The sequence below is a fragment of the Hippocampus bargibanti genome, linkage group LG03, assembly GCF_051943395.1.
Source record: "Hippocampus bargibanti isolate YZ-2025 linkage group LG03, ASM5194339v1, whole genome shotgun sequence".
In the NCBI taxonomy this organism is placed as follows: Eukaryota; Metazoa; Chordata; class Actinopteri; order Syngnathiformes; family Syngnathidae; genus Hippocampus; species Hippocampus bargibanti.
The window spans coordinates 13243575-13268834 of record NC_142736.1 but is presented as its reverse complement, the minus strand read 5'-3'; the positions used below and the strand labels follow the sequence as shown (position 1 = coordinate 13268834).

The 25260-nt window shown below is 39.9% G+C and overlaps 2 protein-coding genes across 4 annotated transcripts in view; one reads left to right on the top strand and one right to left on the bottom strand.

The window, feature by feature from the left end:
* uacab (uveal autoantigen with coiled-coil domains and ankyrin repeats b) overlaps window positions 1-24994 on the bottom strand; it is a 34567-nt gene extending 9573 nt beyond the window's left edge. Inside the window, exons 1-8 of the mRNA XM_088992047.1 lie at window positions 24816-24994; window positions 13980-14110; window positions 9818-9906; window positions 7430-7494; window positions 3364-3421; window positions 3061-3131; window positions 1314-1420; window positions 859-1040 (exon numbers count right to left, since the gene is read on the bottom strand). Of these exons, the coding sequence (XP_088848173.1) occupies window positions 859-1040; window positions 1314-1420; window positions 3061-3131; window positions 3364-3421; window positions 7430-7494; window positions 9818-9906; window positions 13980-14110; window positions 24816-24863 (751 nt within the window). The 5' untranslated portion in view covers window positions 24864-24994. The remainder of the gene's footprint in view (window positions 1-858; window positions 1041-1313; window positions 1421-3060; window positions 3132-3363; window positions 3422-7429; window positions 7495-9817; window positions 9907-13979; window positions 14111-24815) is intronic.
* Window positions 6006-17351, top strand: LOC148900395 (uncharacterized). 3 transcript variants are annotated; one of them, XM_088992048.1, is made up of 4 exons: window positions 6006-6063; window positions 14263-14354; window positions 14581-14988; window positions 16597-17351. In XM_088992048.1, the coding sequence occupies exons 1-4, from the start codon at window positions 6029-6031 to the stop codon at window positions 16677-16679; spliced, it is 618 nt and encodes a 205-aa protein (XP_088848174.1). In that variant the 5' UTR covers window positions 6006-6028; the 3' UTR covers window positions 16680-17351. The 3 variants fall into 3 exon arrangements, 1 of the variants encoding a protein (XP_088848174.1); XR_016114448.1 differs by lacking the exon at window positions 6006-6063 and adding an exon at window positions 14038-14175 and having other exon boundaries at window positions 16597-17229; XR_016114449.1 differs by lacking the exons at window positions 6006-6063; window positions 14581-14988 and adding an exon at window positions 14038-14175 and having other exon boundaries at window positions 16597-16728.
* Window positions 24995-25260: the final 266 nt, after the last annotated feature.

The following is a 25260-nucleotide window of genomic DNA, read 5'->3' as shown; positions in this document are numbered from 1 at the left end:
TGGCGCAACACACAACGATTCGCCATCGCGTTATTTATGTGTTTTCCTTCTAATTTCGCCATCAACACGGATCAACACGAAGATTTCAGACAAAACAAAGTACCGCAAAATGCATTAAGGTGATGATGCAAGGTATGTCCTTTCTCGGTTAGGGGCATTCCTTCAGTGACGTAGGGTGAGGACTCGTCACCAACTCAAAAACAAGACTTCCGGAATATTCAGTGCGAGTCTTAAAACGTAAAATATAGCTATATAAGGTGGAATCTTTGTAAAATACGCTCAGTAGAAGTCATTTGAAGCGATTTAACAAATTATGGATACAACTAGTCCGGAGACGTCGGTTGTCCTTTAATAGAAATGATTCTAATAGTAGCCGATAAGTAAACTTTTACTTCTTTTTTTTCACAGTTTATTGTTGACACAAACATAATTCTATTTTGCTGTGCTATTCCATTCATGCTCATTTAGCAAGAGCAAAAGTTAAGGCTGTGTAAAAAAAATGTAAAATTGCTTTTGATTTAAAAGAGTGCATAGAATTGAACTTAATCTTTGCATATCAAGATATATTTAGAAATGTACTGAATTATCTTTATCTTTATTGCAGAGATGAACAGCGCGAATGTATTTGTACAGCACATAGTGGATAAATAAATTTGACAGATTTTTATTTATAGTCAGGGTGGGAAAATGTTGGTGTATGTAGTTCTCTCTTTTTTTTCTTAATGACAGTAAAAAACAAAACATACACAGGTGGGTGTATTAACTTTTTGTATCCACTTTCTGGATGCCAATGCTTAGGTTCTACAAATTGTACATAAATTGCAGATTTTGACATTCCCGATTTTGAGATTTTCCCACCTTTGCTGGCTTTCTCGAGGTAGCCTTTGACCAGAGTAACAAGCTCTGGATTCTTGCTGAGGCGAGCATAGTGGAACGCATCATGACCCAAGCTGTCCACGTCCTTCACATCAGCACCACTCTTTAACAACACCTCCACTGCATCTTTGCAGCTGTACTCGCAACCGAGAATTACTGCTGTTCTAAGGGTGATGGGAGGAATAAAAGAGTTTCAGCAATAACATCAGAAGTAGAACATGTTAGCGACATTCTCACAAACAAATTCTTACATTATATCACCTTGTTGCACTGTAGACTAGGAGTAACAATAACCTAAATAATTGTCTTGATACATTGTTGCCTGATTCACGAATCAAGACCCCTTTGCCTGTTATTGACAAGGCATTATTTCCCATGTCAGTATGAGCTCAGGTGACACAAAATGTATCACTCAAGCAGGTAACTCAGACTCCTACTTTTTTTGTTTGTCCCGCACAGAGATATCAGCCCCTCGCTCAACAAGTAGCTGGCAGATGCGTGGATGACACATTTGGGTTGCAAGCACCAGAGAGGTCCTGCCATCCTGAAGAATACAGACATGACGCACACAGACATGACACACGTCACATAAATGCAGAGCAAAAAACAGGGTTTCTCTTCAAAACACACAAAAAAAAATCAATTTGAGTGTGCTATTTGAAGACTACATTTTCTTCCAGTGCTCTGTGCTAGTAGTAGTGCTAAACATGCAATGTGCATTTGAAGACATTGATTTGCTTTTTCTGAATGTTGTGCTGTTATTTGTATTCCATGTTTGATGCAATTCCTATTTTTTTATATTTTAGATTTTATTGTATATTTTATGTGGTTTTTTTTATTCTGCAAATGCTCAAGTTGTATGTGTTTTGTGCTGGTTTTTGGTGTTATTTGTTGGCCTACTTTAGGCAATCTATGGCAGTTTGTCAAAGTTTAGTCCTTTTATAAAAATACATTCCTAAAGAAGATAAACATGAAATAAGGGGTTATGACACCTTGAAACAGAGGACTCATGGGGGGAGGTAAAACAGGTGTGGGAAGAGCTACAGTGCCATGAAAAAGAATTTTCCCCCTTCCTGATTTCTGTGTTTAAACATTTCAATTCCTAAAACCAAGGTTGATATCAGAAAAGGACGTGCCAGGGAAACAGAAAATGCAGTTTCTACACAACAATTTAATTTACAGTATTTCATTACAATTAAAAATCCATTCCTGCCTGTCCTTGTGTGAAAAAAATGCCCTCTGAATCCGACAGTGGGTCATGCCACCCTTGGCAGCAATAACTAAAACCAAGTATTTGTGATAATAGGTGGTGAGTCATTCATATTACTGAGCAAGATTTTTAGACAACTTTTCTTTGCAGTATTGCTTCAAGTCACCCAGAAGTGGACTTGCTTGTTTGTTTTAAATTGTTGTCCGGCTGCATGATCCAAGAGAGGTTAAGTTTGAAGGTGTAAACTGATTGTCGGAAGTCTCCTTGAGCATTTTCTGGTAGACAGCAGAATTAAATGACCCATCAATCACACCATGTTGTCCCAGTCCTGAGGGAGCAAAGCAGCCACAGACCATCACACTGCCACCACTGTGCTTCAATGTTGGCATAGTGTTCTTTTTATCTAATGCTGGAATTTTTTTCATACGAGACCTAACATCTTCCAAAATGTGTTTGATGCATGAACCAACCGCATGTTTTTCCAAAATCCTTGACGATCATTCTTTTAGCAAATATGAGAAAAGGTCTTTGTGTTTTTTTGTTTTTGTTGAGAGAGAGAGGTGGTTTTCTCCTTGAAACACTCATGAATTCCATTTACTGTATGCGTGTGTCTTTCTTAGGGTAGAGTCGTTAACACTGGCCTGGACTAAGGCCAGCAAGGTCTGGAGTTCTTTGGGTGGTGTTGTGGGTTATTTTCCAACCTGCTGGTCAATCACTCCTGTTTGTGGCTAGGATTTGGAATGTTTGTGTGCCTTAATAAATTAAATGTGTATTTAGAAAATGAATGTTGTATTGCCCTGGGGAGTGTCTGGGTGATATTAAAATTGGTTTGATGAACTGAAACCTCTGCATGTTATAAATATGCAACGAACGAGGAAATCAAGAAGGGGGCAAATTATATTTCACAACACTGTATGGGGAACAATAGTGATTGAGACCACAACATATAGTGTCAAATGAAGTGGTGTTCTTACAAAATCACTGGCATTAACAGAAGCGCCACTGTCGCAGAGAAGTTTTACACTGGATGAGCAGCCTGCCATGACTGTGGAGAAAACAAAAGCCATCCAGTCAGTCAATTATGCAAACTCATAAGAAACAGACATCCTTGAGTAATAGCTAAAATTCTCAACAAAAATAATATTGTGATGCTAACCCTTGTTAAGGTTGTCTTGTAATGAGATGTGCTTTCATCTGAATGAACAGTGACCATTGTCTGCTAGAATTGCGTTCATGCAGCTTGCAGTGCAGAAACAGACAATGACACAGAACCTTACCAGCATCATGTAGAGCTGTTCTTCCTTGAAGGTCCACATTTCCAACTGGACAGTTATGCTATAAAAGTAGAAGACAAGCTTACTAGAAGTAAGAAAACACTAGAACTTTTAAAAGTGGTGAAGTGGAATTGATGACCACATGGTTACAGGCTAAAACTGAGAAATGTAAAGTTATGTTGAATGAAACTGAATGTATTATATTACTGAAAATCTCTGAAGGTCCATAAGGTTGTTGGTGTCTGTTATGATGGCAACCCCAGTGTTTTGAGTATGCTATTTTTGCTATTGAGTTGGTGGGCAGTGTACATCGAAGACCTCTTCAACTCCACCATCACGGCTCCATCGGGAAGTTTGGCCTCAGATTCAGGAGGAGCAGTGTGGTTTTTGTTCCGGCCACCTCAAGGGTACGTGGGAACTCACGCAACCAGTCTACATGGGCTTTGTGGACTTGGAGATCTGTCCCTCGTGCAGTTCTGCGGCGGGTGCTTCAAGAGTAGTGTACAGAATACGTACCCTGATACGTCTGTGTAAGCTCTCAGTCGTACAGGAGTGGTCCATCGATGAGAAGGTTTCTTCAGCCGTCATCTGTACAAAAGTGAAGGTTTCGGACGTTTCGCCTCCTATCCAAGAGGCTTCGTCAGCGAACTAAAGTCTGCCTGGTCGTATCGGCCCCATTTATATATCCCTAATGTCCAGACATGGTGGCGCCGGACACAGCTATGATAGGTCCCTACTCTCAGGTTGGGAGGGGCGGGGGACCCCTCCCTGTGGCCCCACTGATTGTTCCTACATTCCTGACTAACGATTGGCCTATTACCCCCACTGCCCCCGGTATCACCTCATCAGCATAACGACCCTCATCAGCATTGCGAAAGTTGCCTAACCTGTTTTGCCTAAGCAGGCTATTGTATGAACGATCCAAATTGAACCTCACCCCACCAGACCGATTTAACGAAGGATTTTGTTGTTTTATAAGAATCGCTTCTTTTACGCCCCTTTCAAACCATCTATGTTCTTTCGCTAAGATTTTAACCTCATTGTCGTCAAATGAGTGGTTGCTAGCTTTTAGGTGCAAATGTACTGCCGATTGAGGCCCACTAGTATTATCCCTGCGATGTTGATAAAGTCTTTTTTTGAGAATTTGTTGAGTCTCCCCAATGTACTGCTCTTTACAATTTTCATTCTTACAATGTATGGAATAAACTACATTACTTTGTTTTTCATTTGGTAGCCTATCTTTTGGATGCACTAATTTTTGCCTTAACGTGTTTATCGGTTTGAAATAAGTAGGAATTTTATGTTGCCAAAGGACTCTTTGTAATTTTTCAGAAACTGAGAGTAGGGACCTATCATAGCTGTGTCCGGCGCCACCATGTCTGGACATTAGGGATATATAAATGGGGCCGATACGACCAGGCAGACTTTAGTTCGCTGACGAAGCCTCTTGGATAGGAGGCGAAACGTCCGAAACCTTCACTTTTGTACAGATGACGGCTGAAGAAACCTTCTCATCGATGTACCCTGATACGGGCAATTTGGTCCCTATAAGAACAACGTCAGAGTTTGGTTCGCATTGCCGGCCGCAAGTGGCCGGCAATGCGAACCATTGATTGTGTTCAGAACTTTAATGGATATCAGTTTAAGTATCTTGGGGTCTTGAGGATCTCTTAACTGCCGTCTGACTGAAACAACTCTATTTTGTTTCTCAAGGAAGGCTTTCCATTTAGCTTGCTCCCAATCGCTGAGCCACTTATGACCTACTCCGCATTTTGGAAACGGGGATGTCACGCTAATCTATTTCCAATGGTATATGTGAAATTATAAATGCTGTTGGGTACTATTACTGTGGTAAAACACATGATGTATGATGGATGAATTCTAAAAAGCATTGATTAATTATTGCATCCCTAAAATTGTCATAAACATTATCAGGAAATTGCCCTTTCTTATTCTGTAGAAATCATTGGCAATGGATGGGCAGACAGGTTTATTGTACCTTCTGCGTGATAATGAAAGTGCATTTAATTGTTCGTCACAATAACTTGCTGGCAAAATTGTATCAAGATCATAAGCTCATCATGCTATTAGCACTCATGACTGTCTCTTAACCAAGTGCACCATGAAAAAAAATCCACATTCGCAAACATGCAAGAGCTCACAAACTGCTGACATTGTAAATTGTAAAAGTGTATTCAAATGTTGTAGATGTTGCAGACAACTTTCCAAAAGCATCTAATTTTGGTGGTTGGCAGTGAAATGTGAGGCACCTTGCATGTCAGGTTAGGACAAATGGGGCAATGATACTATGCATGCACACTTCAGACAGGAAATTTAGTCACCACAAGGTTTACTGTTCCACTGTTGTGTAGAGGACGCGCTTATGACAGCTATCGGGTCAGAAGGAGGGCTAATGTTGCTGGGTAGTATGCTAGTGAGCACCAACACCCTCCTATCCCATATGCACTATAAAAATCTTCTTCACACTGGCAACAAGGGCCAAAATTGAGCATCATGATCAAATGACCATGGAGGAGGTGGGAATAGGTTTAGCTTGGGGAGATGATGTTCATGTATCTCGGGGGAGATATCTTACATGACAAAGATGAAGTTAGACTCTGGGAGTTGAGACTGAGCACGCTGGCATCGTGCTGGTATATCTGGAGCAATGACGGCACCCAGATTGGACGGCAGAGCTATCAGGTTTGTCAACACTTTTGAAATCAACAGCCATGACCTCTGTCAAATCACTGCCACGTCAGGAAGGAATTTTTCGGAGGTGGCAGCGGTTCTACATTTCTTTCAGGCAACAATACTGCAGCCTCTTTGTAAACACAATAAATGCATTCAGTGAGGCGTTAAAATGCCTCACTGTCAAGAATACACATTATCTAATATGCATGAACAAAAATAAAATATAAATTATGTTGACAGCCACATCAAATATGACGCGTCCAACGACACATCTACAGAAAATGATCAATCCATTGCAAAAGTTGTATCAAACACGAAAACTCATGATTTGGACACTTTCTGAAATGTATTCATTTATTACTGGGAGTTAACAAGGCTATATAATTGCATTGCACACAATGATGTGCATGTGTTTTATTTAATTATCATCAATGCTTTTCAGCTCATGTAGTGTCATTCAAAATCCTAAATGGAAAGTGAACCCCTAATTTTCTTCTCAATAATATATGTACCTTTACTAGTCTAAGTGTGGCATTCTGATTAATATTGTATTCATGAAATATGATTCACAATGTCCGGGGCAGCCAGTTTCCACACCTGCGATTCTGTTAAAGTGTTGATAACGGATGGATGGATGGAGTCTTGTGTTGGATTGTGCATCTGTACCGGGTTAACTCATTCATTGCCATTCCCGAATTTATTTGAGAATTGAAAATATGACGTGGAGCGCCATTCCTGAATTTGTTCAGGTTTTTGTTTTTCTTGCGGAGGGTGCCTATAAAGCACTGGTCAGGCCTCTGGCATTGTTTTTCCTGCCCATGAAGGGGCAGCATTTTGCCTTTTGTACAGCCACTCATATTACTTATTTAGGACTTGGAAAACTCCTTCGTCACAGGAGTAATTTAGGACTTGAAACTCAAAGGATGAGCTCATCATTCAGGTTACAAATCTATCAGTTCATGAAAAAGACATGTTTTATGGTTTACAGCTGATGGTGCTTAGAACATCCAGGGGTGTTGTATTCTAATCAAGAAAACTATGTTTTACCAATGTATCACTTAAATTTGTATATACTCTCAATAAATAGCTTGGCAGATGGCTGCAGAAGTTGGGCGTCAGTCATGAGTGGCTATGTCCCCTGCCGGCAGTAAAAGACAATCTTCCTGAGTTCGAGCCTTTGTTCACAGTGTCCGAACAAACATATACCAATAAAAATGACAAAATCCCTGGCACTGGAGTGGACACCTTTTTGCACGTCTGGCAGTGACCGAGTTAAGTGTCCAGGGAGTACTGTATATCATCAAAAGGGATAAAATGGACTGACAAAAAACATTTGGAAAATGATAACCTTAAAATAACACCAAATTCACCATACCTGAAGGAGTTTTTGCACACACAGCGAATGGCCATTTCTTGAAGCGAGATGTAGGGCATTTTTACCTAAAGCATTAAATCACAATTAGGAAATAATCTCCAATCGGAATTGTTCAGAAATAGACATTCCCCGATTATAAAAGCCTTTTCACTTCAAAGCAGCAGTCAACGCTTGGGTTTGAAATTGCAGTATAGTGTGTTTTAAGGCACATTAAGATGGAAAATCAGTGCAAACAGTACCCTCAAATTGCCCCATTGTGGGAAGATTAGAGGCTTTCTGATTCCGATTCTGATTCTCATCAGCTTGAGGTACCTGTGTGAGGGTATATTAACCTTTGTTATTATATTGTTGAGTGGCATCACGGATAACTATGGAAAAACTTGTTCATGTGCACTGGAGTGGAGTCATAAAGTCATATATTGCGTGGAGACACCACAGGATAAAGAGGCACATAATCAATCATCCTCTGAAAAGCTGACACTATCACCCAAAGATCCACAAACCCTTCTGGGTATGCTCAGGTATAATTGCCCAAGACACACTACACAGTAAAACCTTGTTTTTCGTAGTCCATTGGTTTACTTAAATCTTGAACAAAACAACTTTGTACAGTAATGTCTTCTGAAAGAGGCGAAGAGGCTTGTGTTGGCGGTGTTGAAGGTGGCTCTCACTGGTAATTTGGAGAAAATCGTGGTGATGGAAAGCCTTATTAATTTCATCTTGTCTCATGATTTAATGACGTTTAAGCTTCCTTTTTTTAATCAGACAGTAGTCTTTTTTATTGAAGAAAAAACATCCCCTTTCCCCCTACTGCCACCAATGTCAAAGCAATGTGTCCCTATTGATGGTGTCATCTCTGACAAGCAGGCTAACACATTCTCATAAAGCGAGGACGTATTCATCCAGAGGGCAGCAAGATGTCCGAGTGGAGTTTCACTCATCCAAAAAAGAAAAGAAAAGAAAAGTTGCAGCTCAAACCAAAAACAAAAAATATCAAATGCAACTCAGAGATAGAGTATGCGGGACGTTCAACAGGGTGGCACTGTTCCGCTCGCGCTCTCATTGGTGGATGTCATGCAGGGAACCAATCACACTGCTTGTTTGAGTGAGCATGTCAAAATACTGTTTCTTTGGCATGTAAGGAAACTCCTCTCCCCGCATAGAATGAAAGGGGTTTTTCCACAAAATGGGTGCATAATTGGATGTATGTTTGAATCTACATTTCTTTTAATTTTGGTTAATATTGAAAAAAATATAACACACTGAACCCGCAAAACCTGGGGCGCGAAGTGACAAGGTATAACTGTATAGTGTATACTGTATAAGCAGATCGACCTTTGAACTTATTAGTGCAATACTGCACATCACAACGGTGCAGTCAAGTCTTTCGCTGTTGATTTGTGTTGTGTCATATCTGTTATTTTGACTTCAAGATGGCACAGTGAGAGTGGCTGCCTTTACAACAGCTCCTAGATTTTGTTTTCCTACTCACTTTTTCCTTTTCTCTTCCTTTCATAAATTTGCTGCTGTGAATTAAGAATTACTACAATGTGAGAGAAGTCAATGTTATCTCATAATTATCAGGGTCAGAGTCAGTGTTTGAAATAGCGTCTGCCCGGTGGCCCCGGGGCGTACAACTTTTACATCGGGCATACAACTTTCAACGTCTCGGCCCGGGTGACCGACAACTTCTTCAAGAAAAAAAATTGTTGTTTTTTTTTTCAAATCAAACGTTTGTTTTATTCAATGAAGCAAAAGCTAAAAGCAAACGCTACAAGCCAAGTGGACTCCTCTTTCTAAGCGCCTTACAAAACTCAAGTACACTTTTCGGTCACGGTGTAGTCCGAAGCACGAAACAGGTTTCTGATTGACTGCGAGTATGCCGAGTATGCAAATTACAATTTTGCATACTCGGCACCGGCAGCCATGCCTGTTTGGTGCTTCGAACTACACAATGACTGAAAAGTGTACTTGAGAGTTTTGAAAGCTGCTTAGAAAGAGGAGTCCACGTTGCTTTGAGCATCAAACGCAACACAAACATTGCATTGTGCACGATGGCAAAAAACGACAACTGGAGCAAACTCTTCAGCAAGGGATATTTACCATAAATTAAGCAAGGGGGAATTTGTGGTAGGTACTTCCTTAATTAAAAAGATCCTTTATACTTCGCAACGTGTTTTTTTTTTTTTTTTTTTTTTTTTGCATTTCGTCTTATTGTTTCAAGTTGTGAAAAATGGGGCAGTCAACTTTCTGGCCGAGCAGGCAACTTCTCAGAGTTGTATGCCCGGGTGTCCGATAACTTTTTGTCATGAGTTTCAGACGTTGGTCGGAATACTGCAGAGAAGCATTGTAGTCCAATATTACTAGTGCCACTCAGCAGGGACTCACCAGTTGCATCAGTCGCAGTGACATCAGCGCCGTGTGAAAGGAGGAGATTGAGACAGTCCAAGTGTCCTCGTGTTGCAGCCAGATGAAACCTAGATATAAGATACAGAAAGATACGATCCGCCATGAAGCCGTGGCAACACGGAACACTGTTAGGTAGTCTTTCGATGAAAAGGTTTCTCCAGCCATCTTCTTTGAAGGTGTCGGACGTTTCGTTCCTCATCCAAAGAGCTTCACTTAACTGGCCCTGTATATACAGTATATCCCTAATGGACAGAGGTGGCGGTGCCAGACCTCTGCTCTGATAGGTCCCTGTTCTAAGGTTGGGGGAGCAGTAGACTACTCCCAGAAGCTAATCTGATTTATTATTTTGTCCTGTCTGATTACCTCTAATTTTCTACGCCTGGCTCTGATTGCCCCATTAGCTCTGGTATAATCTCATTAGCATAACTATGGCGACGTGGTAGCGACAAAAGAAGCCTGTAAACACGATCTAAATTAAACCTTAAACCACCATGGCGATTTCAAGAAGGGTTTTGCTGTTTTACAAAAATTGCTTCTCTTATTCCCCTTTCAAATCACCTATTATCTTTAGCTAAGATTTTACCCTCACTGTCGTCAAATGAGTGGTTGCTAGCTTTTAAGTGGAGATGTACTGCAGATTGAGGCCCACTAGCATTGTCCCTGCGATGTTGATCAAGTATTTTTGAGCATCTGTTTAGTTTCCCCAATGTATTGTTCTTTACAATCTTCATTTTTTACAATGTATAGAAGAACCTAATTCACTTTGTTTGTCATTTGGCAGCCTATCTCCCCCAACCTTAGAGCAGTCTACTGCTGCCCCAACCTTCGAGCGGGAGCTATCAGAGCAGAGATCTGGCACCGCCACCTCTGTCCATTAGGGACTTATATCGGGCCAGTTACCAGCACAAGTTTAGTTAGCTGACGAAGCTCTTCGGATGAGGAGTGAAATGTCCGACACATTCAAAGAAGTACAGATGATGGTTGAATAAACCTTTGTCATCAATTGACCACTCCTGTACGACTGAGAGCCTACATAGATGTTCGGTAGTCTTGTTCGATCATCTGCCACTTTCAATGTGTGTACAAATAAAGTCTCCTGTATGTTCTCATTTGAACCTTTTGTTTATTAATTGTTGTGATTCGAAATTATTTTTGGAGGAAAACAATGATCAGCATGCTAAAAAGATGGTGAAATCAAATCACAGCAGTCTTTCATCACCACTTTGCACAATAAAGATTTGTGACTCTCAGAAAAGCATTTTGTAGTGCGTAAACTGACCTTAGTACATAACACATCAAGTCACGTGGATCTGTTTATACACTATCCCCAAGGACTCTGCCAAGGCGACAGCATGGCTGTCACCTCAACACCCATAGGAGTATTAAAAGCAGTGATAATGGCCCAGAGAGGATGATTCTTGGGGTAGCACTGGAGGGTCCCAACCTCACTAAGTAAACACCTCAAAAGGAGAAACTAGTTTGGGGGAGCTACACGTCATTTGACTCCACACAAACAATGTTAAGACACCACAGCGCTGCCAAGAATGTTAATAACTGAACATAAAGATATACCTCAACAGTGAAAAGAGATGCATGCAGCTGCCCAACAATCTGCTTCATAAAAGGGCTAAATATAATTCTGGGCTTCTAGACCGCACATTCAGTGATGTCATTTTACCGTCCCGCATTATTTGGACAGCTTCAAGGTAGGAAGTGTACAGGTGGCTACTTTTAGATTGACAGAGACCAGTTAACCAGAGTTAACGAGGATGCAAAGTTGATGTCAGCAATCTTAGCAAAACTAATAATAGCAAAAGCAAAACTAATAATAGAAATAGATAATAACCTGACCGTGTTTTATCGTTCTGTGTGAGAATGTATTGAGTGGTTGAAAAATAGCTGTTACATTATTTTATTCTTTGTGACATGCCAAAACATCTATGTAATGAAGGGATACCCTGAATATACATCACTTTCAAAAACAGTTGCTGCCAATAAAAAGTAAGAATGTTCATGCAACACAATACCGTTTATTTGAACACTGTCAGACAATACCGCTTACTTGGACACTGTCAAAAATAATCTGTTATATTTATTACATGTTGAGTCCACGAGTTAACACTGACCATTTACTCTTGCAATGTACTGGATACTTTCATTGTAAAAACGTTCGGAACTTGAACTGTTTGCTCTAAAAGCACAAGGGTCCAGCAGTTAAGATAAGTGTGTTTCCTCTGGGAGAACCAGGTGAAAAATAAGGTAAAGTGCATTCAGCAAACCCAAACATGTGCTGTCCCCACTCAGTTCTCACTGCTGCTATTATGCACTTACTTCTAAGGAGAACTAAAAGATGCTCCCAACTTTTTTCTTCCTGTTTTTGTCAGACTATTGAATTATTTTACAAAATTACATTCTTATCATTGCTCACTTACCATCAAGACATTTTTAATACATTTATGTGTTATGCCAGACAGCATATTGCATGCCATCTGTGTTCCAGTGGACTGCAAAGGATTTGCCCTGTTGGGGATCAGTTGATGTCTGAATCAGAATCAGAATGTGTGAAGTATGTGGGCGGGGCCAGATTTGGTAGAGAATGCTCACATTTTGGGGATGCTCCACCCAGAGTACAAACATGGCATGAGAATGCCTAAATGATAGATTTGAGTGAGCCAGGAAAGGCGTGCAACTTGTTTCAACAACAGAATAAAGTATGGCTCCAAGGCTTCAATTCAATCTTGACCTTGAGGATTACACTGACATTAATTGTTGTCAAAATAAAAAATAACAAGCATTAATCCTGAACAACAAAGGGAATCAGAGTGACGTCCGTATGAAGTTAAACCAGTGAGCATTTCAAGTGCTTCCAAAGCGATTTCAGCAGCTGACTCATTGTGAGCGTTTGATCACATCTGTTATTTTCAATTGCACGAATGGTGAATCAGGCAACTAATGCGACGACAAGTATTAGCTGTGTTTACTCAGCTCGGCGCCTGAATTAATTACTTCAACAAAATGCTAATCCTTCTTTTGGACAGCCCTATTATTAACCAGTTCAGATTGACAAACAAATACAACACATTTGATTAAAGGTTTAGCAGTTTGTAATTGGCGTCCCCCAAGAGAAGTTTTTAATAACCACCAGTCACCATTCTACATTCTTTCCCGGCAGCAGCTAGAATGCCATAGACATGTGTTTGTCTGTGGGTGGCACACTGAACTAAGTGTGGACTTGCTGAGTAACAGTTGTGGTTAATTTTGTTTTGGGCAGACCAAGCAAGTGGGTGATCTATTCTCTTAAATTTGAATCCAGCACTCTGGTTACTGCTTTTAGTCGTGATGAATTCCAGCACATTATTTTGAGAACAGTATGCTGAATGCTTTGTTGTTTTGTGTAACAATGCAGAAAAAAAAAGAAGGGAGAGATTCGACAGTGACAAAAATCTTTTTCACACTGACCCTGCAAGAGACCAGAAATCGCAATCTATTGGGGATTAAACTGATAAACTGAATCAATTTCATGAAACAGGGAATTCAGTGCACCTAACTTTCTTTGCAAAAAAACTGGGAGGAACCCTGGCAAAAATGCAACCATGTAAAATCCGGGGTTACACAACGTCAACTGATCCCAATAATAGATTCCTTCTGAAGCAAAACATCTGTCTGATTTGATGTTGTGAACACCACAACTTATCTAAGCTGAATTTTTTGGCCGTCATTTCCTGTGAGAACAATCCAAACAGTTTCATGGCCAGTGTGGTCAAGCCTCAAGAGGCCACAAAAATCCTTAGGACCAACTCCTACAATGACATCCAGAGGTCCATATTATACACACATCAAGCACTGTTCTCGTGGTCAAGTTCAACTATGATCCAAACATTTCAGGGAACTAAAAGCAGGTTTAAAGATGAAACGTGAAACCTTATCCGTAGCTATTGGGAATGCATTGCAAATTTTAGTGGGTCAGATCGGTGGTCAAACTATTTATGAGTAAGCAGATTTTTGATATTCCTATCTATGTAAGTGAGGAGCAAGAAAGCGTTGCTCTTACTGTTTTGGTGAACGTGTTTGGTCAAGGGTCTATTTTCATTCATCAACAGACGGTGACTGCGGGTGGAATTGTGGGTATCTGTTTACTTACGCAGAGCGTCCCTCCACATCAAGCTTGGTTGGGATGATACCCTTCTTGCACAAAACAGCAGACGCCTTGTCCACTTCTCCTCGCTCGACTGCCTTCATCAGCCGGTCATCGTACTTGTTCCAGTCTGTGTTCTGATAATAACAACATAACAACATAAAAACATCAGTGTTAGTCTTGGACAGTAATTGACGGCAAAGTACTACCAATCATTTAACCATTGAACATCCTCCAGTTCAATCACCATTCATCTTAGTTTAACCACAGTGATGTTTTTTTTTCACAGGGACGAAAAGAAACCAGCAGTTACAACTTGCTTTAAGAAAGGAATACCTACAAAGTGCATGGAGGTGCATTTCAGCCAGCGGCTCATCTTGGGTGAGTAGAACTGGTCCTTGCACCGTGCTACCGAAAAGGTTGCCAGCGTTCCGGTTTTCAAAAACAAAAATAGAGCAGAAAAAAAAAGGATAAAATTCTCCAATACGCACTCAACCAGTGAGTGCAAAAAAGATAAAAATGGCAGCTGAGGTCCCCTTATAATAGGCTCATTCTCTGGACTGTTCTTTGTTTGAAGAATATTCAAGCATTCCTGCGCTACTTACAGGCTCTGCCTGTAAGTTCACCGCTGCACAGCAGTCGATTCTTCAAGGGAGGATAAGGAAGAGTGGAGAGGAGGAAAGAAAGAAGCAGAGGTGGAGAAGCAGTAGGGCCAGCCCCTGCCAGCCTTGGGACCTGCCCTGGCCGGCAACTGCAACTCCTCCTCGGGGGGAAAAGTCAGCTCAGCTTGGCTACTTCTCAACTCCACCGAATGTCTTCCGCTACACTCGTCAGAATCTTCCACGAGTTGCCTTACTCTGTTTTATTTTGGACAGTCTGCCTCCCTCTCTCTGGGCTGCTTTCAGTCTGCCGGCAGATACTGGAAGCAGGTTGCTGATTAAGAGAGACTCTCTCTTTCCCAGCTTCTTTTCAGTGTCAGTGGTCTCTCACGCCTTAACCCCCAACAAATGGCAAGGTCAGTCAAGCTTAATGGGGTAAATATGTGGGTGCCCACGGTTTAAAATATCACCCCCTCCCTGGTAAATAGCAGAGGTGCAGACAGCCTGCAGACTGGCTACCTCTTTTTTTGACTTGCAAACCTTTCTATAGTGACTTATTGGAAGACATGAGCCAAGAATACATTCTGCACATTACTGTACCATGAGTAATGGCTATAGAGTCTCCACTCCCAGCACGAAAGAAGGCCATCAAAAAGACACTGCTTACATGACCACCCCAACCGTGCCCTTTACTTGTTTCCATCCGAATATATTAATGTCCGGGGTATTGCGGTTTGCATATGTGAAAGGGTCCTGGCAATGACACCCATAGCACATTAGTTTGGCAAATGTTGCAGTTGACCCGTCTATCTCTCTCTCGAGAGAGGTGCTTTTACAAAGCCCCGTGATCCGAGTACTACAGTAGCAAGGTTAAAAGTCAGCCTTTTTACAACCAGCTGTCTGAGACTGCAGTACCATCACATACTCATACCACCACAGACCAAGAGCACGAAGTGCACTTGATTAAGCTAAAAGTTACATGTAAACATAAAAGTGAAAGGGATGAGGAGGGAATTTAACTGACACAATCTTCAGGTCAGAGTGGTCTTGCGTTATTGGCCTTTGCTCAGGCGTGTTGTAAACAGAGCAGCCCTGAGATCCACAAATATGCGCAATGCTCCTCCACATGACATGTCCGATGAAGAATTGGGTGTCAATTTACGAAAGCTGCTCACCCTGGCATGGAGACAGAGGTGCCAAAATGGCACCTAACCACACAGCATAAAGTAGAACACTTGACGTACATACCTCACGTGGCTTGATTGTGTGTGTATTTGTTCGTCACTGTGTTTATGTACTAGTCAAGAATAGGGCTGTTAGCAATCAAAATAAACTGAGCTAACTGCTTTTGAGGAGAGCTGGTGCTACAGAAATACAACACACCTTTTCAGAGATCTTGTTCAATATAATATCCATTCATCATGCACACATGAAGTGGTGATGTCAGAGCAGTTTGTCACAAGCACATCCTACTTTGCAGGGTAAAGTCAACCATTGCAACCATGGAAGAGCAGAGCCAAATGTTATCATGGCAAGCAGAAACGTCCAGTGAAGTGAACAAGGGGGTTATGAGGCATCATCGGAAAACATAAGAGGGTATAGTCTGGGCCAAAATTAAGGTGTAACACACAGTATTAAAATGTTATTGATTGAACATTACGAAACTCCAGTGTACTTTTACTGATGCATTAAAAACAATGTATATTGTGCTCCCTTGACCATCCAGAAGAATTTACTGTAGGAATGAGCTTGTAAAATCACTCTATTCAGACCTTTGTGGGGAGCTCCCAAGTAATTCAAAACCGCAAACCTTTTTTTGGGGGCAGGGGACAAGTAATACTGTCGCACATGTTTACTATGTTGAAAAGACAGCTTTAAATGTGTTTTGTTTACATGCATCTAAAGGTAGTATGTCATCATATCAAGTTGCTATTTAAACACAGTGACCTTGGCAACATCGCATCACCTGACACGTCCAAGGTGTTTAACTATTGACACATTCTTCTTGCCTGGAATTATTTCAGCGTGTGGCTGCAATCAACCCCTCAACACAGACTGTAAGTCTTCACAAGACCTTGGTTTCCTGCCTCTCACCCAGCTGGACTAACGGGTCTCTCATGCCACGATGGATGAAATCATTGGCAGCAAATAGAAAGCAAGGCATCTAATAACAGCCTACTGTCAAGACAGAAGCATAAAGCTGGAGGCTAATATGTCAAGTGAAACTGCCAAAGTGCTGATGTTGAAGATGTGGTTTCACAAGGTTATGACGATGGTGGCAAAAACGGTCATAGTAGACCCACTGCATCTATCTATTTATGATCTATGACATACATTACAAAATGTCAAAATTTGATGTTGAAGAGCTTGGCAGCTTCTTGAACATATTGTTAGTTTTAGAAATAATGCATTTTCCAAGTAACACAGTTTATATTTATCCAGCAATATCAACTACATCACATTTGTTTTTGAAAGAATTTATCAAAACAATTAAGAGTAAAAAAATGGGCCAGTGAACAAGATTTGCTGGTGCAAAGTGCAAGCAATAGTTTATTTTTTTTAATTTGTTGATTCAATGAAAAACACCCAAAAGCTATCTTCTTGCTTGCCTCGATCACCCTGTGCGTGCTCATGTGGGATTCAGTCTTAAAATAAATGATGAGTTCTACTGTTCATGATATTAAATGGGCTGTTCTTGTTGCAACAACTCAGAACACGATTGGGACTAATTTGAAAAAAAATGTCGGTTTAATCAGATTTTGATCATTAGAGACAAGTGGACAGTATTTGTAAATGCTAAATTGCATTGACGATTTAGGGAAATCTATGCCTACGAATTTTTAGATCAGTCAAGATCACAATAATGTATCACATTACTCAAAGCACATATCATGACATTTGGTTTATGACGAGACCCAAATTAGACTGTAATCACCAGTTGGTACATTCTATCAGCACTGAAACCAGTGATATATTGCATTAACATAGCTGCATGCTGTTGAAAATCACTGCAACAATATTTTAGTGATGAGATTCCAATTCTCTGGCTAAATCGAATACATGAAAAGACATTAAGAAAACCGAAACCTTTTGGTTCCATGAAAGTTATCAGTAAGACACTGAGAGCAGGTTTCTTTTCATGCAGTTGATTTGGGAGAAAACATAACTTATTCTCAAGTATTGTGCTGGTCCTGCGTCCGTATGTACGTCCTTGTTCTTACAATACCAAATCAATCAAAGTATTACTGCTGTCTGGCAAAACTACAACTCCCTAAGTCCTAAATGTTTTAGTGCTCATGTGAAATGAATTTTCATTTCAGAGTTGCCATGTAAAGTATTTTAGGCAGACAGTATTCAATCCATGAGCAGTGACATATACCTCAGCAGTTAGAACCATGCAGCTGTCTGGGCATGTAGAGTGCAATTGAAAGGCATCAGGGCTGGAGAATGTTAGGCCCAAGAGGGAGAAAGGATGATTGTTTGAGCTAAATGGGCAATAAAACAAGCATAATAACAAGGGATGTTCTTATCAGGGGTTTAAGCTGATCCGTAAGTGTGGCACGATCAAGTAGATTCGGTGTAAAATGTTAGATAGACAACTATAGATTTTACTTAAATAACCAGTTACTCTTTGTTTTTTTTTAATAGATGTATCAGAATTTTAATAAACATTTGTTAAATTGCCTTCATTCAAAGACAAAGCGACATGAATTAAAATGCACAAATTATGACGACATTACTATTTTGGTTTGTAACAATATATATTTATTTGTATGGCACATTCACAACAGCTTTAGCAGTAACAAAGTGCTTTACAGAAAAGTTAACATGGACTAACAAAATAAAGTAATGTAACACAACACAGTCATGGAATCTCATAGTTTTCTTGCATATGTACTTTGTTGTTTGACGTGGTTAATAACCACATCAAACAACAAAGTTTGACGTTGTCTATAACCACTGGTTATAGACAAGAGGAGAAAGCCAGTGTGTCTTTATCAGTGGAGGTCAATCGTGCTGAAACTGTGGACATGTATGCGACAAGCTAAGTTTCAAAGAAAACAAGAAGCTGTCACCACCAGAGACGAAAAAAAGAGATGAGCTCACATGTCCTGTCCCATACAAATCCGCTTCAATTCCAAGCAGCGACTGTCAGTTTCTATCACATGTCAAAAAATAGGAGGAAAATGTAATCTCCTCGAGTAAAAGCAGCTGTTCACAAATATCCTATACAGATCCAAACTAAAGGTAATCAGTGCTTACATTTAGGGCTTTGTATGTTTGAATTAAAATACATTTTCAAATGTACGCCAACGACCACAGCAGCAGGAGGGATGAGGCAGTATGTGAATGTTGACGACCTGTGTAAACAAACATGCATGCAAATGATCATTTGTCAAGTCAGAACGAAAAATCAATAAATTAATTATCATAGCAGGCCAATTAGCATAATACTGCATACATAAGCCTTTGCAATTTCATATTGTATTCCATTTAGCTTTCTTTTAAATCAATCTGTGAAGGGAGATGAACTAATTGTACAGTAGCTTTTTTGCTTGTCGTCTGTGTTAGAGTAATAACATGAACTTATTGACACACAAAAAAGGAGAGAAGACATCTCTTGTTGGTTTTTCTTGCAAGAATAGGAGAGCCTGAGTACAGCACTCTCATCTATTCTAATCAGTCCTCCTACCTTGCCCTTCTAGATTGTTTCACACGCAATATCCTTACTGTATAATAACCTCACAGCACACATTTATAATTTCACACCAACATTGATTGTATAATTAGTTGAATGATTAAAGGACAAACGACGCCTCCGGACAGGTTGTGTCCATAATTTGTAAAATGGCTTCAAATGAATCTCCGAATCTGAAGCCATTGTTTTGATTCTCCAGCAACGCAAGACGTCTTGGCGTGACGTCACAAACTGGGGGCGGGACTTTCTGAAAATGCCCAAATCGCAGCTCAATTTTTTTGCAGATTTTGGACATTTTAAGTCATTTTTATTGGTGTTTTGCAACAGTTCAGAGTATGGTCCACCTTCCACCCAAATTCGGCTGGGATAGGTTACAGTACCGCCCCGCAATACTGAAAATGGAGTGATGGATAAACTTCAGATTTGCTGTTCATTGGGTTTTGATGAGGCTTAAAATGCAAAGTGCTATGCTCGCTTGTGTAATTTAAAGCTGTACCCAGCATGCCTTGAGGTTTTTTTTCTTAAATAGTACTAATAAGTGGTTATGATTGCATGACTGTCCATTTCTTATATTACCATATTGTAGTTTATGTTCATTGTTCTGTGAAGCGCTTTGTTTCAGCTGCAGCATTTGTGAAAGCATGACATACAGTAGATAATAATGTATTACAATGTAATAATAAATTGGTTTGTTATTGTTACTTATTTTTTTCCAAAGTAGTAGGGCTTGATATTTGCTTTCATCTATCTTGTTATTTATTGTCATTGAATGATTTAGATTGGCGCCATACATTTGTAATGCGGGAGCACTGATTCACTATTGTATACTTTTGTTCAGTCTGCCACCTGGTGGAAACTGCGTGGTGTAATATTGTGTGAACTGACAGATTTGGCCCACCAGATCAAGCTTCCTCTGACCTTCTTATTGCTTGCTGCGGATGACAAATGAGGACCTAAATGATAGAAGACGAGTGACACGATACATCGTTTTTTCCCTTCAGGGGTCGCCACAGCGAATCAGTGTCCTCCATCTAACCCGGTTTTGTGCATCCTCATCCCTCACACCAGCTACCTTCATAGTGTAGTTTCTTCAACGGTGTGAAAGAAAACACAGATTTACAAGATCGATTGATACCTGTACTTGAAAAAAAACAGTGTTCAAGAATAATCTGTTTAATAAGCAGGAAAGTATTAAATGAGGTAATTGTGTTTGAATTTACACATTCCGACGCAAAAGCCCATGTTGAAATATCCGCACACACCATTTCAGTGGTTCAATTTAGCAAATGAATAATACAGAGTTTGTAAATCAATGAATAATTGTTCACACAGCGAGGGGGACAATCAGGTTTTCATTTGGCCGTATCAAGTAAACTTTGCCCACTGTCCAAAAATTGACACTATAGATGCAATAAAGCCATAATAATGGTTCTGGGCAAAGGTGGAGAGAACTGTTCAGTCTGTCAAGATGGCTATAAATCTTGCTCACGAACAGCTGTGTTGAGAAGAATAGAATACTATTGTTAAATCTGTACAAAAGCTACCGTAATACGAAAAGAATAGCTATTAGCTGCCTTTATCCCGAATGGATCATACAACTAACACCTTTTAGGTCTTAAATGATTCTCGAAGAATAGCAATGACGAAAAAATCCACATAAATCTTCCATGGTGATAGCCCAATGGGATTTTTTTTTGTCCAGGGTCAAGTCCCATTATTCCCATATTTTTTGACTTATCCAAGTCGGACCAGTCCAAGATATTGTGTAAGTTATCTATGTGAAGTAAAGGTACATGGTCACTACTGTGGCGCTTAAACATGCAACAGACACCGCAAAATAAACAAAGTGCATGGAAAATACACAAACCTGAAGTATTTTGGAGATAAAATAATGCAATCTTATGCGACTGTAATTACCATGTCTTCCTGAAATCTAAAATTAAAAAAAATATTAAATAAACAGCAAAACCTTGGAGATGAGGAGGGAGAGCCCTTAATTCCTAGGTTACAACATTCCTGTGACACCAGATAGAAGTCAGTTGAGAACAAGCATGTACAAACCTGTCTAATTCAAAACAGGGGACCCGTGACGAACAAATAACATTTAAGAGACGTCTCCACCCTGTTTTAACCCTTTACGAACGATTGTGAAACATATCATAATACTTATTATGAAACATAATAATACTGACAAGATACTGATAATGACAAGTTAATAAAGAAGTTTTCTTGTTCAAGTATTCCGGCAATAAAACTCAACTCCACAAGGAATATAAAGATCAGCAGTTCATTTCATAAGTGAGGGAAATGCAGGGTAGGCCGTGTAAATAAATTATTTGCCATTTCCATGTTTCAATTTTGAGACAGTGGAAGCAAAACATTTTATGAATGTTTAGTTTGCACGAAATATTCTGGCTAGATCCCAAGGCCAAATAACATGTTACAGACCACAATGGCAAATGAGAATGGATCTAAAAATTTAACACCACTTTCTTTCTCGTGCCTTCACGGAGCGCAACAAAGATTTACCAGTGTCATGTATGGGCAGGGCCCAAACCTGTCCCACATGTCGGGTGAAAATAAAGCCAACACCCTTTTTTTGTATGTATAATCCACCAAGACAGAAAAAACACCCAGAGCACATCTTGACAAGGCTTAATCTGAGCTACATCATAACAGTTTGTTGCTCATCGGCAGAAAATGGGTATCTTTTCATGCTGCTATTGCTGCGAATGCCTAATGCTCTACATACGGTATATAGGAATCAGTGCATGAGTCCATATTAGCAACGGCGATATTATCTGCAGTGGGTCAATATACTTCGGCCCTCTCGCATACAAACAACCACGGGTCGTGGTGCACTCTTAAGTCTCCGTTGGTGCGTACAATTGGCACATAACAAGATTCATGATGAGAATGTTAAAACAAAATTCAAAATGGCTGGTGTTAAAAAGCTCCAAACACGGCTTGCACACCATGGGAACACAGACGGTAAACCCGGAGATGACCTCATGGTTGGCCCCTGTGGAGCCAGACAATAATCCTAAAAACACAGACTGTCACCCTTCCACGGACATTTTATAGCCAATGCAACATTCTTTAAACCTCCGATGTTGCCCGGATGTTGTACGAGAGTATATCATCTTGTCAAATGTAAGTAACGCCTTGTATTAATTCTGAATTATTATATGAACATTTATGGATCAGTCACGATTTTGTTAAAAAATAAATACATAAATAACACAACTTGTTTCAAATAAAATATCCCCTTTTGAAATCATTAGCTTTAGACACACTTGGGACTTAGGACTTTAGGACTTGGGCACCATTTTTCCCTTCTGGCATGAAACCAACCTGCACCTCACATTAAGGCCAAAATCTTCCAACATCCATTCATCCATCCATTCATTATCCGAACCGCCTATTCTCACAAGGCTCACGCTGTGATCATAAATGTTTGTCTCAAACAAATTTCAATGCAATATTATGTAGTGTGACATAAATGCTATTTCATTTCGGTTTGTTTGCCTTTTCCAAAAAGAATTGAAAGCCAAACATTCACAATTTAAGAAATTGTTTGAAAACAGTATTGCAAAAAAAATTAACCCTGATCCAAGATAATGACTGGCTACTTACAAGGGGCCCATCGGTAAGGTAAATGTATTTACATATTGTCGGTCCATCATTGATTGATCAGTGGCCTGGACAAATGCATAACTGCATATGCATATCCAAATAAGAAGAGGCCCAAGTCGGATTTGGCAGAAGAAAATCGAATAGTACTGTACACAGTACACACTGCATCTTCTTCTTTTCCTTTCGGCTTTTCCCTTCAAGGGGTCGCCACAGCAAATCAGTGTCCTCCGTCTTTAGAGGTTTGACCCGCATGTTTGTTTTGGCCAAGCTTTTACGTCGATGCCCTTCCTGACACAACCCTATATATATATATATATATATATATATATATATATATATATATATATATATAGAGAGAGAGAGAGAGAGAGAGAGAGAGAGAGAGAGAGAGAGAGAGAGAGAGAGAGAGAGAGAGAGAGAGAGAGAGAGAGAGAGAGAGAGAGAGAGAGAGAGCCTGTGTCACCTTTGTTTGATCTTAGTTTTACTCCCTGGTCCCTTCTACTATCTTTGTGACTGGTTTATTTCCTGTATATGATAGTTGTCCATGTTAAGTGCTTTTTTCCAGCTTCAGCTGTTATTAAAGCACTATATACATCCATATGTATTGTATTGCCAATTTTTAAACACGTTTGCTCAGCTCCTATCAGAGTCATATGATTGGAAGCCGCCCGCCGAATAAAAGTTTATCAGTTCCTTGTCTATTGCAGTCTATGCACAGTGATTGAATATTTCATCACTTCCTCATACTTTGCAGCCATCATTGGACTCATTCATCTTTCCTTTCCAGGTCATCCTTCCTTTATTCAATCAATGTTTTTGGTGACTTGGATTGAAATCTTTCAAGGCTGTGAGCGTCTGCTCATCCATCCATGATCCAAACCGCTTTTTCCCACAAGAGCTGTGGGCTGATAACGTCTCCAGGCAAATTTTGTAAACACATCATGGAACATGGTACATCTAGTTTTGAAATGAACGAAATGCAGCTTCACTCCTGTCTAGCATATTTCATGCTTAGTGATCATGGCATAGCGTCAAATTGTAATGTCATTCAAACAGCCTCTTTCTGGTTTGCTGATGGGGGCAAAGCAATCATTAATACCATTATTCACTACTGTTTTCTCACTAATCAGATGTTGCATTGGTCTTTATCTTTTAACCTCACAATCATTATCACAACCCAGGTATGGTTTTCTTTTATTTTTCTCACAAGAACTTTTGACTTCTGTGTTAGGCGTTACAATGTAGATCGCTGCTGTTTTTTTTTTTTTTTTTTTTTTTTTCGTAAAATAGCTTTTTTTAACAAACGCATACAATACAAACGCTAGTTTTCTATCATGTATAGAACGTGGACATGTTTATGAAATGCTTTGAAGCCTTTGCGATTTGAACAACAAAGATCAACAAATAATTGTATGATGTCATCTTGGCCACATTGTTCAACAATATTTTTTATTAAACATACCACTTGGAATGTTAGTCATTTCTAATGTATTAGTGTGGGAAAGACGCACCCACCCACCCTGTCGGGAAATACCTTGAATCTGGCCCGCACAGCAGGATATTGTGAGAATTAAAGCTTCAGAACGCGCATATGAATCGGGCCAGCGTGTTTGGGGTGAAAAGAAAACAAAACAAGGCACTTAGAAATAGAAAGCACTGGTCAGTCAAGTTTGGGTGTATATTTTGAGCTGGCAATTGTCAACGTGCACAACGTGGCTCGAAGCAAACACAGGTGCTCCACAGGTTTTCTATACAGTAGTTTCCGATCAGAAATCAATTTAGGAACAGGAGGCGAAGGCTTAGAAGGGGTCAAGCTACACTTGTGATGAAAGTCGTTTACGATCATACAGCTAAAGCTAAATCAGCTATCACAAACGCAGTCGGCAAAAACAACATAAATCCACTTACAGTGATGTTAACTTCGTGCTTTTTCAGCCGGTACTTTAAGCTCTTCATTTCGAATTTCTGGTTTGTAAATTTCCTTCTTTCTCTGATAAAAACATTAACAGTAGTAGAAAAAAATACAACTTCCCGTAGACTAATACGAAGTTTTATTCCTGTTATTCTCCGGGGTGAGTTCCACCTGACTCCTCACAGCAAAGACAGTTCATAGGAAAGAGGAGCCGTTGCAGCCAATCAAAAGCGGATATTGTCGTCATGTTTTATATTTTATCCAATTGGCGGCGTTATAAGGCGGGACTTCCTTGTTGTTGTATCGACGGGAGAAATCGGAGACATCCTGGGAAGGGGAAGGTGACGTTTGCCTTACCTGAAACCGAAACACCTGAAAAAGAAACACCGTAAAACATTTCAAAATATATCAATTCGAATTTGATATCAGGAATCATTTGTT

Bases quoted from the DNA above. Each gene is read 5' to 3' on its own strand.
- LOC148900395 (XM_088992048.1), top strand. From the start codon at position 6,029: ATGACGGCACCCAGATTGGACGGCAGAGCTATCAG. The intron at 6,064-14,262 runs GTTTGTCAACAC...TTTTTTTCACAG, and splicing joins TTGGACGGCAGAGCTATCAG to GGACGAAAAGAAACCAGCAG. The intron at 14,989-16,596 runs GTCAGTCAAGCT...GAATTATTTCAG, and splicing joins AACCCCCAACAAATGGCAAG to CGTGTGGCTGCAATCAACCC.